We start from the raw sequence: 14,010 nt of genomic DNA, 5'->3' as shown, positions 1-14,010 counted from the left end.
CCACATTGATAGGGAAAGCCAATCTTCTGAGCCCAGGCCCTGAGATTGAAGCTGAGGCAAGTCTCATAGCTGCCTTTTCAGAGGACATCTGCCCCTGGTCCCAAGGGAGAAGCTGGCCATAAAAGCAAGTAATTGTCCATCCCTCAGGGACAAAGCTACAGTCATTGGTGTAGAATGTGATTCACAATGGCTCCTTGAACCTCCCTACTGGGAGTGGACTCTAATTTCTCTGCAGAAATGCCTCAGCATGTCATCTACTATTCCTGTCCTTCCTTCCAGAAAGCCCTCCACCCTCAAGTCAGGGCTGGCATGGCCCCTGGCAGCTTCTCAGCCAGCATTCTGGTACATACATTTATTTAGTGTGAAGGTCTTTGGGGCCTCAGAGACTGGAATGGTATTTCCAAAGAAGCAAGAAAGCTCAGAGCCTGGTCTCCAAGGGCCAGGGGAGCAACTGTCTCCTCCTATCTTGGAGGTCAGTGTGGCCCAGAGCCAGTCTATAATGGGCAGGAAAGTCAGAATAGTATCAGTTGAGCTGCACAGCTCAACCTTCTCTCTTCTTCTTTTTTTAATTTAATTTTGTAAGTTTTACTGTTTTTTGTTTGTTTGTTTTTGTTTGGGCTAGTCCTGGGGCTTGAACTCAGGGCCTGGGCACTGTCCCTGAGCTATTTTTGCTCAGGCTAGTGCTGAGCCATAGTACCACTTCTTTTAAAGTTTTATTGTAAAACTGATGTAAAGAGAGGTGTTACATAAGTAAGGAAATGAGTATATTTCTTTTTGAACTGTATTACCCCTTCCCTCATTTTCTCCCACTCCATCCCCCCCTCAAGTTATAAAGTTCATTTCCAATGTAGTGTCTAGTGAGTATCACTGTTTCAGCCTTCTCTCTTCTAAGAATGTCTCATCAGCTTCAGCCAACAGCTAGCTAATCCAGGCTGTCCTGCCTTATCTTAGATTGGATTAGAGACCCAGCTGAGCTGTCTCTCAGTGGTAGGATCCCCAGATGAAGGATCAAAAACTCTTTGGAGCTATTTTCCTGGCACCTGATGTTGGAGTAAGGTAGAGGACTACATGGTAGTTCATTTGAGTGTGTTAGAAATTAGGAAGAGAAGTCGGGCACCAGTGGCTCGTGCCTGTAATCCTAGCTACTCAGGAGGCTGAGATCTAAGGATCACAGTTCAAAGCCAGCCAGGACAGGAAAGTCTGTGAGACTCTTATCTCCAATAAACTACTCAGAAAACCAGAAGTGGCACTGTGGCTCAAGAGGTAGAATGCAGGCCTTGAGCTGAAGAGCTGAAGGACAGTGCCCATGCCCAGAGTTCAAGCCCCACAACCAACAAAAGAAAATAAAAAGAAATTAGGAAGAGAACTATCTGGCCATGGCTCAGCCATGCTTTTCAAGTTTGCTCTCAGGCTGGGCCTGCATGAGTGAGGCTTTCCTGGATGGGAGATTTACTGGCCTGTCAAGGCCAGACAAAGGCTCAAAGCCATAAATGGGTCTCAGCAAGTCTGAGACACAGCCTGCTCAGTCCTAAAGCTGGCAGGATGAGTGCCGCACAAGGAGACCCCTGGCATCCTGCCCAAGTCTCTCTCAGGTGGTGTGGGGCTGTGTCTTGCACCATCCTTAGACAGGAAGCTGTTCTTACGTCTTGCAGACCTTGCAGGTCCTCTGGAAGCAAGTAGGGACACTGGTTCCTTACTGTCACGGCCAGGACTCCAGCCTCTTCTGCAGCTTCCCAGGACCTTGCTCTGTCACCCCCTATCACCCTCTACCACCCTCTGCCTGGCATGAATCCCACTCACCACATCCTAGCCCTGACTACCCAGGTGCTAACTCCAGGCTAAACTTTCCTCTTCTCTGGGATGGGGACACTCACAGCTCTATAAGAGTGAGTGAATGGATTCGTGCACTGTCCCTAGAATATAGAAATGCTCAGAAAGTACACGCTGCTTTTATGACAATTGTCCAACTTTTAAACAGGATAAAATATCCTTGGAGTGTTTTTCCACAAGGATCTGCTTGCTATCGTTGTATTTATCTGTCCATTCAAGAAAAGAGAGGATTGTAAGTTCGAGGTCAGCCTAGACTACATAATGAGACCAAGCAAGAGAAGGAAGGTTGGTTGGGGCCTCATTTCTGTGCCTCCTTGCAAGGCGCTGGCCACAAGGTGGCAGTGTGCAGCAATGTATAGCCCTCCAGTTGTCTTCGAGTGGTGGTGGTTCTGAGAACCACTCTCCTGAAGATAGCCTCCATCTGACAGTTCAGCAGATACTATGCTGCAAGCCAGACAGTGGGACTCTTTCTCACCTCTTCAGCCTTTCATCAAGATTTTGTAATCTTCCAGACACCAGCCCAACACTCTGTGCTAGTACTTTCCATGTTCTGCTTCAATGTCGTAGCACTCTGCTCCTGAAATCCAGGCTAACTCTTACCTGATGCTACTTTCTCTAGGAAGGCTTCCCTAAACACCTCAGAAAGAGTTCTCAACATCCTGTAGTCCCTTATCGCACTTACTGATCCACCAGTCTTTTCTGTGCACCTGTGTTTACTTGTTCAGGCATTGTTCTGGGGGAACTGCAGTAAGCAGCTCAGACAAGAGCCCAGCTTTCTGGTGGCGATGCAGGCAGTGGTTTTATTGCATATGCTGACAAGTGCTGTTAAGAAAATGAGCAGGGGGCTGGGAAGGTGGCTCAGTGGTAGAGCACTTGCCTTGCATGCATGAGGCCCTGGGTTCGATTCCTCAGCACCACATAAGCAAAAAGAAAAAAGCCAGAAGTGGCGCTGTGACTCAAGTGGTAGAGCGCTAGCCTTGAGCTGAAGAGCTGAGGGACAGCGCCCAGGCCCAAAGTTCAGGCCCCAAGACTGGACCCTCCCCCCCCCCAAAAAAAGAAAAGAAAAGAAAATGAGCAGGGCTTGGGTGTGGTTAACTTGGTGATAAATCCCTTGTCTAACACATGAAAAGCCCTGGATTTGATCCTTAGCACCACAAGAGAAAAAGACAAGAAAAGAAATGAAAAGAAAAGAAAATGAGCAGGATTCTATCATATTTATAAGCTGACTTCTATGTGCTTTGTATGTCCCTCCCCCACAGTATAATTCATACTTTCATTGTATTTGATGTTGGCATAATTTGTGGAGGGGAAGGGAAAAAAACAAATCGTTTAACTAGGGATACATGTGGACCCATTGCAACAATGAGATGTACAAGTCGTTATGTCAAAAAACGAACTTTACAACTTTGGTGGGGGGTAGGGAGAGGATCGGGTGAGGGGAGGGGAGGAGGATGGGAAGGGATGGGAAGGGGAAACAATGAGGAGGCAACAATGCTTGATAAGAGATGTACTCATTATCTTGCCCATGTAATTGTAACTCCTCTGTACAGTATTCTCACAATAAAAAAAAATGCTAGAAAAAAAATGAGCAGGATATAGGAATTGAGAAAGGTGAAAGGAGTACTTCATAAGTCATGCGGTCCAGGAGGCCTGTGAGGCTGATGAGCTCAGATAAGAATGTCTTAGGCAGGTGACAGGTAGGACATCAAGTACAAGGGTCTGGGGTGGAAACAGGGCTGGGTTAATCAAGAAACAGCAAGATGGCCTGCTTGGCTGACATAGGGCAAGAGACATCATACCAAGTCTCTAGGGGTAAAGAAAAAAACATTTCATTCTGACTGTGAAATTGTCTCCGTGTGTGTGTGTGTGTGTGTGTGCGCACACACACGCATGTGTGCTAGTCTTGGAGTTTGAACTCAGTACCCGGGCACTGTCCCTAATCTTCTTTGTTTAAGAATAATGCTCTAACATTTGAGCCACAGCTCTACTTCCAGCTTCTTGGTAGTTAATGAATGGAGATAAGAGTCTCACAGGCTTCTTTCCCAGGCTGACTTTGAACTATAATCCTCAGATCTCAGCCTCCTGAGTAGCTAGGATTATAGGCATGAGACACTGACGTCTGGCTGTCATTGAACTCTAATTGCTTGTTTAGTTGTTTGCAGTCTCCCTTCAGGGAGACTATGTATTCTTCATGTGTAAGCATATGTTTGTGCATGTATGAGCATGTGTGTGTGTGTGTGTGTGTGCACGTGAGCACTTGTAAGCATGTACTCAGTCTTCAAGAAGGCAATGAAGTAATTGCTTTTCCCTGCAGTGCAAGGAGATGGTCCCTTGACTTTCTCGCTGGGTCTCAGGGCTCACTGAAGTGTACAGGAAATCCACAAGTTTGCTCTCAAGAATAAAATCTCCCCCCCCCCCCCCCCCGCCCCACTTTGATTTCCTTCCTTCCCTAGGAGGGGAAGAAACAAGATTCCAGCCCTAACAAGCAGTGCTAGTCTGCCCTCTCACCCAAGATGGGGCCTAAAGGATAATTATTACTCCAAACTCCTGCCAAGCCAGGAAGACCTGGCACAACGACAGTTATTCACTATGTTTGAACCAAATCATGGGTAGGGGCTTCATTAGTTAGAATACTTTTCCATTGATTTTCCCCTACAGTATCTTTGTCAAGGCTAAATTCTTTAAGTAACTGTATTTTATTAATGAGCTGCCAATTGAACTACTTTTAACAGAGTTTCTTTGCCTAATGATTTGTTTATTTAACTGGAGACACACTGGGCCCGTTAAAGGCACCTAAGGACACAAAGTGTGGGTGAGTTAAAAGAGAAAAACCTAGAAAAAATAAGATTTAATAAGCATACTAATTAGAGTATTTGTTTTGACGAAGAGTCTCTGATGAAGACAACAGGGATCCAGCCAGGCACCCAACATGAAACACATACGAGGCCCAGGCCATTTCCAGATCAGCACGAGCATGGAGGGCTGGCTCTGAGCCACCTGCTTTGCTCCTTCCAACTTATGCACAGGTGCTGTGGATGCTTTACAATCTGTCCAGTCAGCCAAAGGCATGGACTCCCCTCAGTAGGAACTATGAACACTGACAACATTTTTTTCCTATGCCCATACTTGGGCTTGAACCCAGGGCCTTGTCCTCTCACTTGGCTTTTATACTCAAGGCTGGCATTCTACTATTTGAACTATAGTTCTACTTTCAGCTTTTAGATGGCTAATTGGCGATAAGAATCTTACAGATGTTCCTGCCCAGACTGACTTCAAACCTCAGTCCTTACATATCAGCTCCTGAGTAGCTGGAATTTTAATGTGAGGCACTGGCACTTGGATTGACAACTTTTTAAATCCTTATTTTGACTAACGATAAATATATTAAAGGAGGAGAGCAAGCACTGATTTAAACTTGCCTTTAAAAAAATATACTAAGAACCTTAGCCCACACAAAACATCTGTCTGCCATCAATTTAATCTCCAAGTAGTCAAGCAGTCTATTAAATGTTAAGACAACATGTAACTGATATTTTTGTTTATACAGGCTGAGGCCAGGGTAGGATTTGTGTCACACGCTGGCCCTTCTCATTACGAGAGTTGTGGTTATAGATGAACCCATGTGGGCACAGAACCTAGAACTGGAGCCTCACGTTACTAATTGGACAATTACAGAGATGCTCACTGTCTAATTCTACAGCCATAGTGGGTCCAGCTACCATTTTCTGGCGTGGAAAACTTGGTCAAGAATGCTGTTGGGCATGTATCCTTGTTTTCCAAATGGCAGTGTATGCACCATCCTGATGGTGATGGAGAGTGTGGTTTCAAGGCCTCATTGGCAGGGGACATTGGGTGGTTTGGATGCAATGCCTTTCTGTTAGGCCCATTATAACTTCTAAGACCATAAGAAGGCTGCGGTTGCCATGAGTTCTGCCTCCCATCAAGCAACCCCATCATTACTGATTGGAGATCTTTGGGGGGATGTAATACGTCATGTTCTTTTCATTCTTTGCCTTGCACATTTCTCTTCCTACTTAATTCTTAGTTTCAAGAGAATTCAATGGGAGAGAAGACCAAATGAGAGCCAGGCTATAGGAGGAAGAATAGTTTTCTGTTTTTTTAAGTCCATAAATGTACCCCTTTTGCTGACTTTTCAAGAAGGTTCTGTTGGTTATGAGACAGAGTTTTGTTGAAAGGAAATTTGGATATCTCCCTGGGGATGTTTAGCTTGCCAAGTGCCCTGAAAAAGGGAATTTGGGAAGGGGCTGAGTTGCTCTTCAGCTGAATGGAAGGAGCCTGCCTTTAATAAGTCCTGGCATTTTGGGAAAAGAGGAGGCTGGTCCTGGATTTCTGGAACACACTGGACTCTTAGCACCAAATAAAGAGGGGAAGATTGATTTCTAGAGTGCCCTCCCCCATTTGATGATTTATTCAACTTCCATAGAATAACAGGGTATGTGAGGAAGCAGATTTGCTGTTAGAAGGTTTTTTTTTTTTGCATTAGTAACCCAGGAAAATGGCTCATGTTCGAAGACTGAAGAGAATCTTCAGTAGATCCAAGATAAAGACAAGCACCTGTGTTGAATGTGAATTTGGATCCATAAATGTGAGGCTTCAGAAGCAGCAAGTTGACAGGCAGAAGTTGTCCATTAGAATAAAACAGGCTTTTAAGGAGAATTTAAGAATTGAGATTTTTTTTCCTTGTTACACTCATGAAAAGAAAAGGGAGAGCAGGGAGAAAAGAGAGTTATTGTAGCATACAGGGAGACACTGCTTTGGCGCAGCCATAGGACAGAGGCTACAGGAGGTTCTGAATGTCAGGTCTAAGAGGAGCAAAGCCCCCATTCATGGCTGGTGTATGAGGAACTGGTGAGACTGATTATTGTATTAGAATAAACATGGTAAGTAACATGCTTCTCCCAGTGTGTGTGGATATTTAAAGCTTCCTCTAAGTAAGATGTTTCCAGCCAGATGTCACTGGCTCACACCTGTAATCGTAGATGCTTAGGAGGCTGAGATCTGAGGACCAGGACTTGAAGCCAGCATGGGCAGAAAAAGTCTGTGAAACTCTTAGCTCCAATTAATCACCAAAAGTCTGGAAGAGAAGTTATGGCTCCAGTGGTAGAGTGCTAGCCTTGAGTGGAAAAAGCTAAAGAATAGTGCCCAGGCCCTAAGTTTAAACCCTAGTATGAGTACCAAAACATAAAACCTTTCCAAAATGTCATATTGCCTTTATTTTTAAACTAAAACCACTGTGAACTAGTGTTGTGTTTTTTAAAAGGCACATTGTTTCAAGAGGAAAAAGTTTAATATTTTGAAAAACTGGCTTTACTTAAATTTCATGATGATTATAGTTTTGAAGTAACTACAGGTAAAAAAATAAATAAATAAAAGCTCAGAGAGGTTAAGTCATCTGCTAGCAATAGCCCAGCCAATGGGCAGCAGAACCCAGCCTCTAAGTCATGCAGAACTGACCTCTCAAAATCATTTGTTTGATGCTTTGGCTGTGCTAGAGCAAAAAATGTATTGTTTAATGATTAGGAACTGTCTTAATAAACAATTTCCAATGAGTCCAAAAGTAGAACAAAAATAGCCAAAGAGGAAAAACTGTGGATCAGTAAGATCATAAAATGGGGGTGTGTGTGTATGTGTGTGTGTGTGTGTGTGTGCACGTGTGAACACACACTCTTTTCCCACCTTCCCACTTTTGTTTCTTCACTCTTGTCTTCTCTTTCCCTCCTTCCCCTCCCGAAATCTTCTCTCCCCCCCTTACTCTCTCCCCTCTCCTCCCTTCTCCTCTCTTCTCCCATCCTCTCCCTCTCCCTTTCTCCTCTCCTCTCCTTTCTCCTCTCCTCTCCCTGGATTTATCTCTTCCTTCTCTTTCCTTTCTCAAGTCCTAACACTAAGTACCTAGTACCTTAATCTACGCAGTACCATGTTCACAAGGCCATGAACTGCTTTATGAGAAGTTTATTCTTCAGCTTAATTATTTTCCTTTCCATGAAGGATGGGCCTGAGCCTTTCCCTTCTCTCAAATGGAAAGTGACAGTCATCTTAGTGACAGAGGCACTGAGTGACTATAAAGCCACCAGCCAGTACCAAGCCCCAGAGCAACAGATAATTCACTTTAGATCTTTAGTCTTAGGTCAATAAGTAGAGGAGACCGCCCTTTTGTGCTCCAGAGTTACACAAAGTGTTTCTCTGGGCTGGCTCTCAGCAGAGAGCAGGATACAACACTGTGGGAAAAGCCTGGGATATATTTGGTCTGCGCCCTTGGAGCTGGGTAGCTAGTCTGTCACCGGGTCCCACAACTCTCCCTTGCTGTTTATGTGTCCTTAAGGCCAGTGCTCACCTCCCCAGATGAGGAAGGCACAGGATCCCCAAAACAGCACTGCTGGGGGCCTCTGGCATCCAAACCTGGCCTCCTGCTACCTCTACCAGGCCCTTGATCCAGCACTGGGTAAGACCAAAGGGAACAGACTACCCTAGACTTGCACATTCTGGGCTAACTGGTGGCCCTGGGCGTGAATGCAATGACAGAAAGCTCTCTCTAGATTTCAGTAACTTGCCTTTGCTCTCAGCAGGGCAGAGAAAGCACCCAGACCAGAATGCAGCCAGCCGTGTCCCTCAGCCCTGCTGGTCACTGCAGCCCCCAGAGGCACAGAGAGGCTGCCTTCCTTCACAGATCCAGCTCTGCTGTGGAATGGGAGAAATGTTTTTCTAACTTAATCTCAATAGCAGCTGTTAAATTCTTTCTCTGTGGCTAAATGTGAATGTCTTGCTTTAGGAAACTTGTCTCCTTGTAGTTATTATCAGGTTAAATACCCAGTCTAAAACTTCAGTAGGGACATCATGCCTAGAAATGTATATCTATAATCCCAGCTATTCAGAGGGCAGAAATAGGATTGTAGTGTGGGATCTCAGTGAACCCAGGCAAAAGTCAAAGTCCCTATCTGAAAAATAAAACTATTACTTGAATCATACTTTTGTATGATTCTTGCCTAACAAGACCCTAGTTCAAACCCCAGTACCTCCAAAAACCACAGGCAGTAGAGCCAGGCAAGTCAAAACCAATTTGTTTTTATACTTATTATGTGCTAGATAATGCACTGGCTGTTTTATGTGTTATTGCTTTTAATTATCTCAAGGCCCAACTATATTATGTATACAGTATTTATTACATTTGTTAGCACTGTGTTATCATCAATAATTGAAGCTAACTATATAATCACTTTAGAGTACAGAACACTTAGGCTGGGGAGGAGGGAGAAAACTTGCTTCAGATCACATGACTACAGCCATAAGTTCAGAACACCAGTTTCCTCCCTCCTCCCCATCTCTCTTGCAGTACTGTGGTTTGAACACAGTACCTTGTTCTTGCTAGGCAAGCACTCTGCCAATTGAACCACACCTCCAGCTCTTCCCCTATCTCTTCTTATTTCACCTAAGTCCATGCAAGTGTGAACATAAACTTATGCAGAGCTTATAGGACACAGATGAATTGGTATGACCTGTTTGACTTTGGAAAGAAATTAAATATATGCACACAGAGGAAGAACCTACGAATGATATTCTTGATAACAAATGTAATGATCCTTGACTTATGATGGCTCAAGTTATGATCTTCAACCTTATGATGGTGCGAAATCAGTATACTCTAATGAAACCTATGCCTCCTGTTTTGAATTTTGATCATTCTCTTGACTAGCATATTAGGGCAGTGGTGGCAAATGACAGATACCTCTCAGCCTTGTGATTCTGAGGGTAAACAGCAGATCTGCTAGTTTGGGCTGTGTGATCAAGCAATGGGTTGATAGAAGCATCCCAGGTATTTTCCCATGTGGTTCTTTCAGCTGATGATGAGTTTACAGAAACACAGTCTCACTGTGAGTCAAAGAGGGCCTGTGGTTGCACATGGTAGTTCATATATTATCTCCAAACCTCCCCAAAGGTCTGGGATGGCAGGACCTTTAGAGACTGATGAGGTCGTAGAGTTTCAAGAGGAGGGAGGGGCTTTTCAAGGCTAACCCCAGATCCAAGATTTCAGCATAGCCCCAACTGTCTCCCCTGCAGCTCAGGCAGATATGGGTTTTCATGGACCCAGCAAACTCCCATATGGGATGGGGACAGCGGCTCCCAGGACAATCTCTCCCACATATTTCTCACTTCATCCAGTGGCTCAAGGAAATGTATGTAGGGTTTTAGATCCCAGAGGCTGGAACCCACAGAGAGACTCAGCTTTGGGAAGAACCAAGAGAAGGCTGCATCTGCATACCAACTGCCACCGGCTTTGAAGGACATGAGCTGCAATTTGGATGTTTCCACAACACCTAGGAATTTGAGTCCATCTGTGCAGAACTCTATGAGGCTGGAGCCTCGGCTGGAAGCAAAGAGGCAGGAACAGGGAGTCCTCTGGAGAGATGAAAACATTTTGTCCTCAAGCCTTCTCCATCTGTGCAAGACAGGAAATTCCTCAATTCTCCCGAGACAGCCAGCTTTCTCGACCGCTGCAGTCCACTGAGGATGGATCTGTGCATTTCCAATACTGGGCCCCCTAAGCCCACTCCCAAGGCTGCCCTGTCAAAGAGCAATGCCTAAGGTTGGTATGTGGGAGAGTTTCATATCATGGCCTGGGACACCAGGGGCTCAGCCATCCTAATTGCACCTGTTTTGGAGAAGTATCTCCCTCCCCCAGGGCTCTCCTGGCCTCTTGAGGCAGCTTTCCCAGACTTTCCCTTTCTTTCCCCCTCTCCCCCTTCCTACATTTTCAGAGGCTGGGCTGGAAGAGCTTTGCAATTGTTTTCAGTGGTTGCAAATAAAAAATTCAGCGGCATGTTTGGCATTAAACCAGTGCTCCCGCTTCCTGGAGAAGGTTTGGTGTTTGATTCCCAAGATTCTTGAGAACCCAAGATCAACAATCCTTATCTCTGAAAACTTCGATATTAAGTTAGAAATATCCTGTGAGAAATATCCTGTATTCTGTTACTGTAACAAAATCTCCAGGGCTGGATAATTTGTAAAGAAATGAAGTTCACTTTGGCTCATAGTTACGAAGGCCAAAGAGCATGCATGGCACTGGCATCAGCTTCAGGTGAGGGCATTCTATGGTATCATGTCATGACAGGAAGGGGTAGTGGTTCCATGCAAAAGAAGGGCATGTGTGAGAAAGACTGAGAGAGGTGCTAGGCTCACTTAAAACAATTCATTCTCATGGTAATTAATCCCACTGTGCAAGACCCAACTCCCCCTCCCCTCTCCCTCCCTCCCTCCCAATACTAGGATATGAAGTCAGGACCTTGTATTTACTAGACAGGTTCTGTACCACTATATTTTTCAGATAGAATCTTTCTCACTTTTGCTTGGGGGAACTAGCTTCAAACCATGATTCTTCAGATCTCCACATACCAAGTAGCTCAGCTTACAGGCATGAACCACTGTTCCTGATCCAAGACCCAGCTTTGAGAGAGGATGAATCAGTATCCAAATAACCATACTCAGTTTTTGAGGAAGACAATATACAATAATCACTTCATGAAGCTGGTGGCCAGCCCTGTAGCATTATTTGAGAAAAGGTCTTTGAAACCCAGGCTAGGCTTGAACTTGTGATTCTTCTGCTCCAGACTTCCAAGTGCTGGATTACAAGTGTGTGGCACTATTTTATTATTAAAAATAAAAATAGGCAATGGTGGCTCACACCTGTCTGTAATCCTAGCTTCTCAAGAGGCTATGATCTGAAAAGCAGAAGTTGGGGGGGGGGGGAGGAAGAGGAAGAGGAGAAGGAGGAAGAGGAGGAGGAGGAGAAGAAGGAGGACGAGGAGAAGGAAGAGAGGAAAAGAAGAAAATGAGGCCTGAGGTTCATGACTCAAGTAGCATCGTGTTTGAGGCCCTAAGTTCAACCTACAATGCCACTGAGGGAGAGGAAGAGGGAAGAGAAAGAGAAGGAAAATGAGAAGGTGAAGTTGTTTGGGATATGTTTTGGTATGTTCAATACTTTAGGTTCATCCCCAGCACTAATGGGAGGAAGAGAAGGGAAAGATGAGAAGAAAAAGGAATGAGCAAAGGCAGAAGAAAGAAGAATTTCCTATTTTTCTCTGTGCATGGTACACACAGATCATCTCCTAGAAGTTGAAGAAGAAAATTGGTTGCCTTGGGGAAAGGCTTGATGGTGGGGAAATAAGGTGGGAGGGAGACTCTTTGGCCCCCTTAGTGCCATGTGAGAGTTACCACTTACTCATAAAGGTAAATATGGGAAGGAAACTCTCATAAGACACCAGCTTCCCCAAACCCAGGTTCACTTGAGGAGCCCAAGCCTAGTGTGGGCTCCATACAGAATCATTGTTCTTTCCCCTATTGCCAAACAGAGTTAGAGGATACATTTTCTTCCTGAAGATCTCCAGAACCTCCAAACTCTCATCTGTTCACCAGAACTGAGCCTCAGCACGGCTGTGTCCAAGTGTCATTGAGTCTGTTGCATGCATGAATGCATGAAGCAATGCTCACACCAGGTTCTGTTGTCCCCACACAGAAAAGAAGAGTGAGGGGAAGAGGAAGCACTTTCTGCCCCTGGCTTCCAGCAAGTCTGTCGCACCCATCTTCCTGCAGGGCCTTTCCGACCTCAAAGTCATGGATGGAAGCCAAGTCACCATGACAGTCCAGGTGTCAGGTCTGTTTCTCTCCTCTGTTCACATTTGCAATTTTCGAACTGTTCCCTAAAGAGCTACTTGGATCACTGATCCAAAATCAGCACAGAACTGCCAGACAATGGACCCAAAGAAGTAGGGTCTCTTGGCTGACTCTTCTCTCTGGGTAGGACTTTGTATATTCAAGGTGAAAGGGTCTAGAGGAAGAAGATGGCTGGAGCTAGTGGGGAGAGGGATTAAAGAGAAAAGTATGTAGCCAGCGCAGTTGGAGGGTTTTGAAGATTGTGTGAGAACTTTCCAAAACTCACAGAAGATAGTCTCAGTTGCTTTTTTCAAGTTTTAAGGTGAAAGGATAGAGCAGAGGGTCTTCTAAAGCAGGCAAATAAGATCAGATAGTTCACGCCTCACTATGAGCTCTCCCTTTTAGGCTGGAGGTGAGCAGGGAAAGCTCTGGAAGCCCCTGGCTCAGCACTGGTGGCCTGGGGGAGCAGACAAAGGTGTGGTCACATGCACCCATGGTTTTCAGCTCCTGCTCAGTGCTTCCGACAGGTTAAGGTCATTTTTCTGGTTGCTTGGTTCCTCTTGAACTGCAGGCAATAAAGATGAGCTGTGAGAGAACTTGTGGACTTACCTAGAATGGATTCTAGGATGCCCCCCCCCATTCCTGCAGGCTGGAGGCCATCCTGTGACACCCCTGGCAGTGACTGAGTCCCTTCCCCTGTCCTCCCTTATCATGCCTCACTGAGTCCTCCAGATGGAAGTGGTCAGAGTTGTTCTGTACTTAGTTAGTCTCCAGGCATGTGACGTCTACTCTTTTAAAATTCTCCAGAGCCTGAAGCCCTGAGCCTATCTTCTGTAACATGCCCCCACTTACCTGGAAGCAGAGCCTAATGGTTAGCTCTTACATCAGAGCAAACCCTCAATGGTGGCCATTGCTTGATGCACCTTTACATTCTAGAAAAGCAGACTGGTAAAACCTGTCAGTGCTATCCACCAGGTACCACAAGCTGATGCCCTGGAACCACAATCCATATGGCAGCAAAACAAAAAATGCCAACTGTCCTCTTTCCAGTGATGGCCTGGAGGGGAGTTGCCATGAGGCTCTGCTTGCTGCCTGGCTTGGGGTGGGGTGGAGGGACGCACGCAGAGCGTATCACTGTTTGAGGTAGAGCAGGGACAGGTGCAGTTTGAACCCACTAGTCAGTTACCAGGATGATGGAGACATCAGCATTATAATTGTAAAAGCCATCCTTCCCTGCTTTTCTTTTTCATCCCTGAAATTGTATTTTCACTGCTGTCTTTCTGGTGTCTCCAATCTGTTGTTTAATAGTCATGACGACTGTGTCCAGGGTATGTTTTCTCTGGACTAAATGTCATTCTATTGGATAGCTCAGGAAGGTGAGGGGGCGACTCATTTAGTCTTCCAACAGTCCCATGAGTGGATCATGGGATCCCCGCTGTGCAGGTCGGGAGACAGAAACTTGCAGTCTGGAAGTATTTAGTAGAATTCTATAAGCCTGAGATGCACAGTGGCAGCTGG

At 45.4% G+C, this 14,010-nt stretch overlaps 1 protein-coding gene across 6 annotated transcripts in view; it reads left to right on the top strand.

The window, feature by feature from the left end:
• The window catches only part of Mylk (myosin light chain kinase), a 194,531-nt gene that overhangs the window by 86,813 nt on the left and 93,708 nt on the right, over positions 1–14,010 (top strand). For all 6 annotated transcript variants that reach the window (XM_042667365.1, XM_042667361.1, XM_042667374.1 and 3 more), the window contains one exon: positions 12,356–12,493. In XM_042667365.1, the coding sequence (XP_042523299.1) occupies positions 12,356–12,493 (138 nt within the window). The remainder of the gene's footprint in view (positions 1–12,355; positions 12,494–14,010) is intronic.

Source organism: Dipodomys spectabilis, unplaced genomic scaffold (genome assembly GCF_019054845.1).
Source record: "Dipodomys spectabilis isolate Male_0828 unplaced genomic scaffold, ASM1905484v1 ptg000017l, whole genome shotgun sequence".
Taxonomy (NCBI): Eukaryota; Metazoa; Chordata; class Mammalia; order Rodentia; family Heteromyidae; genus Dipodomys; species Dipodomys spectabilis.
Note: the sequence above shows the minus strand (reverse complement) of the source record. Positions and strands in the feature narration are given on the sequence as shown.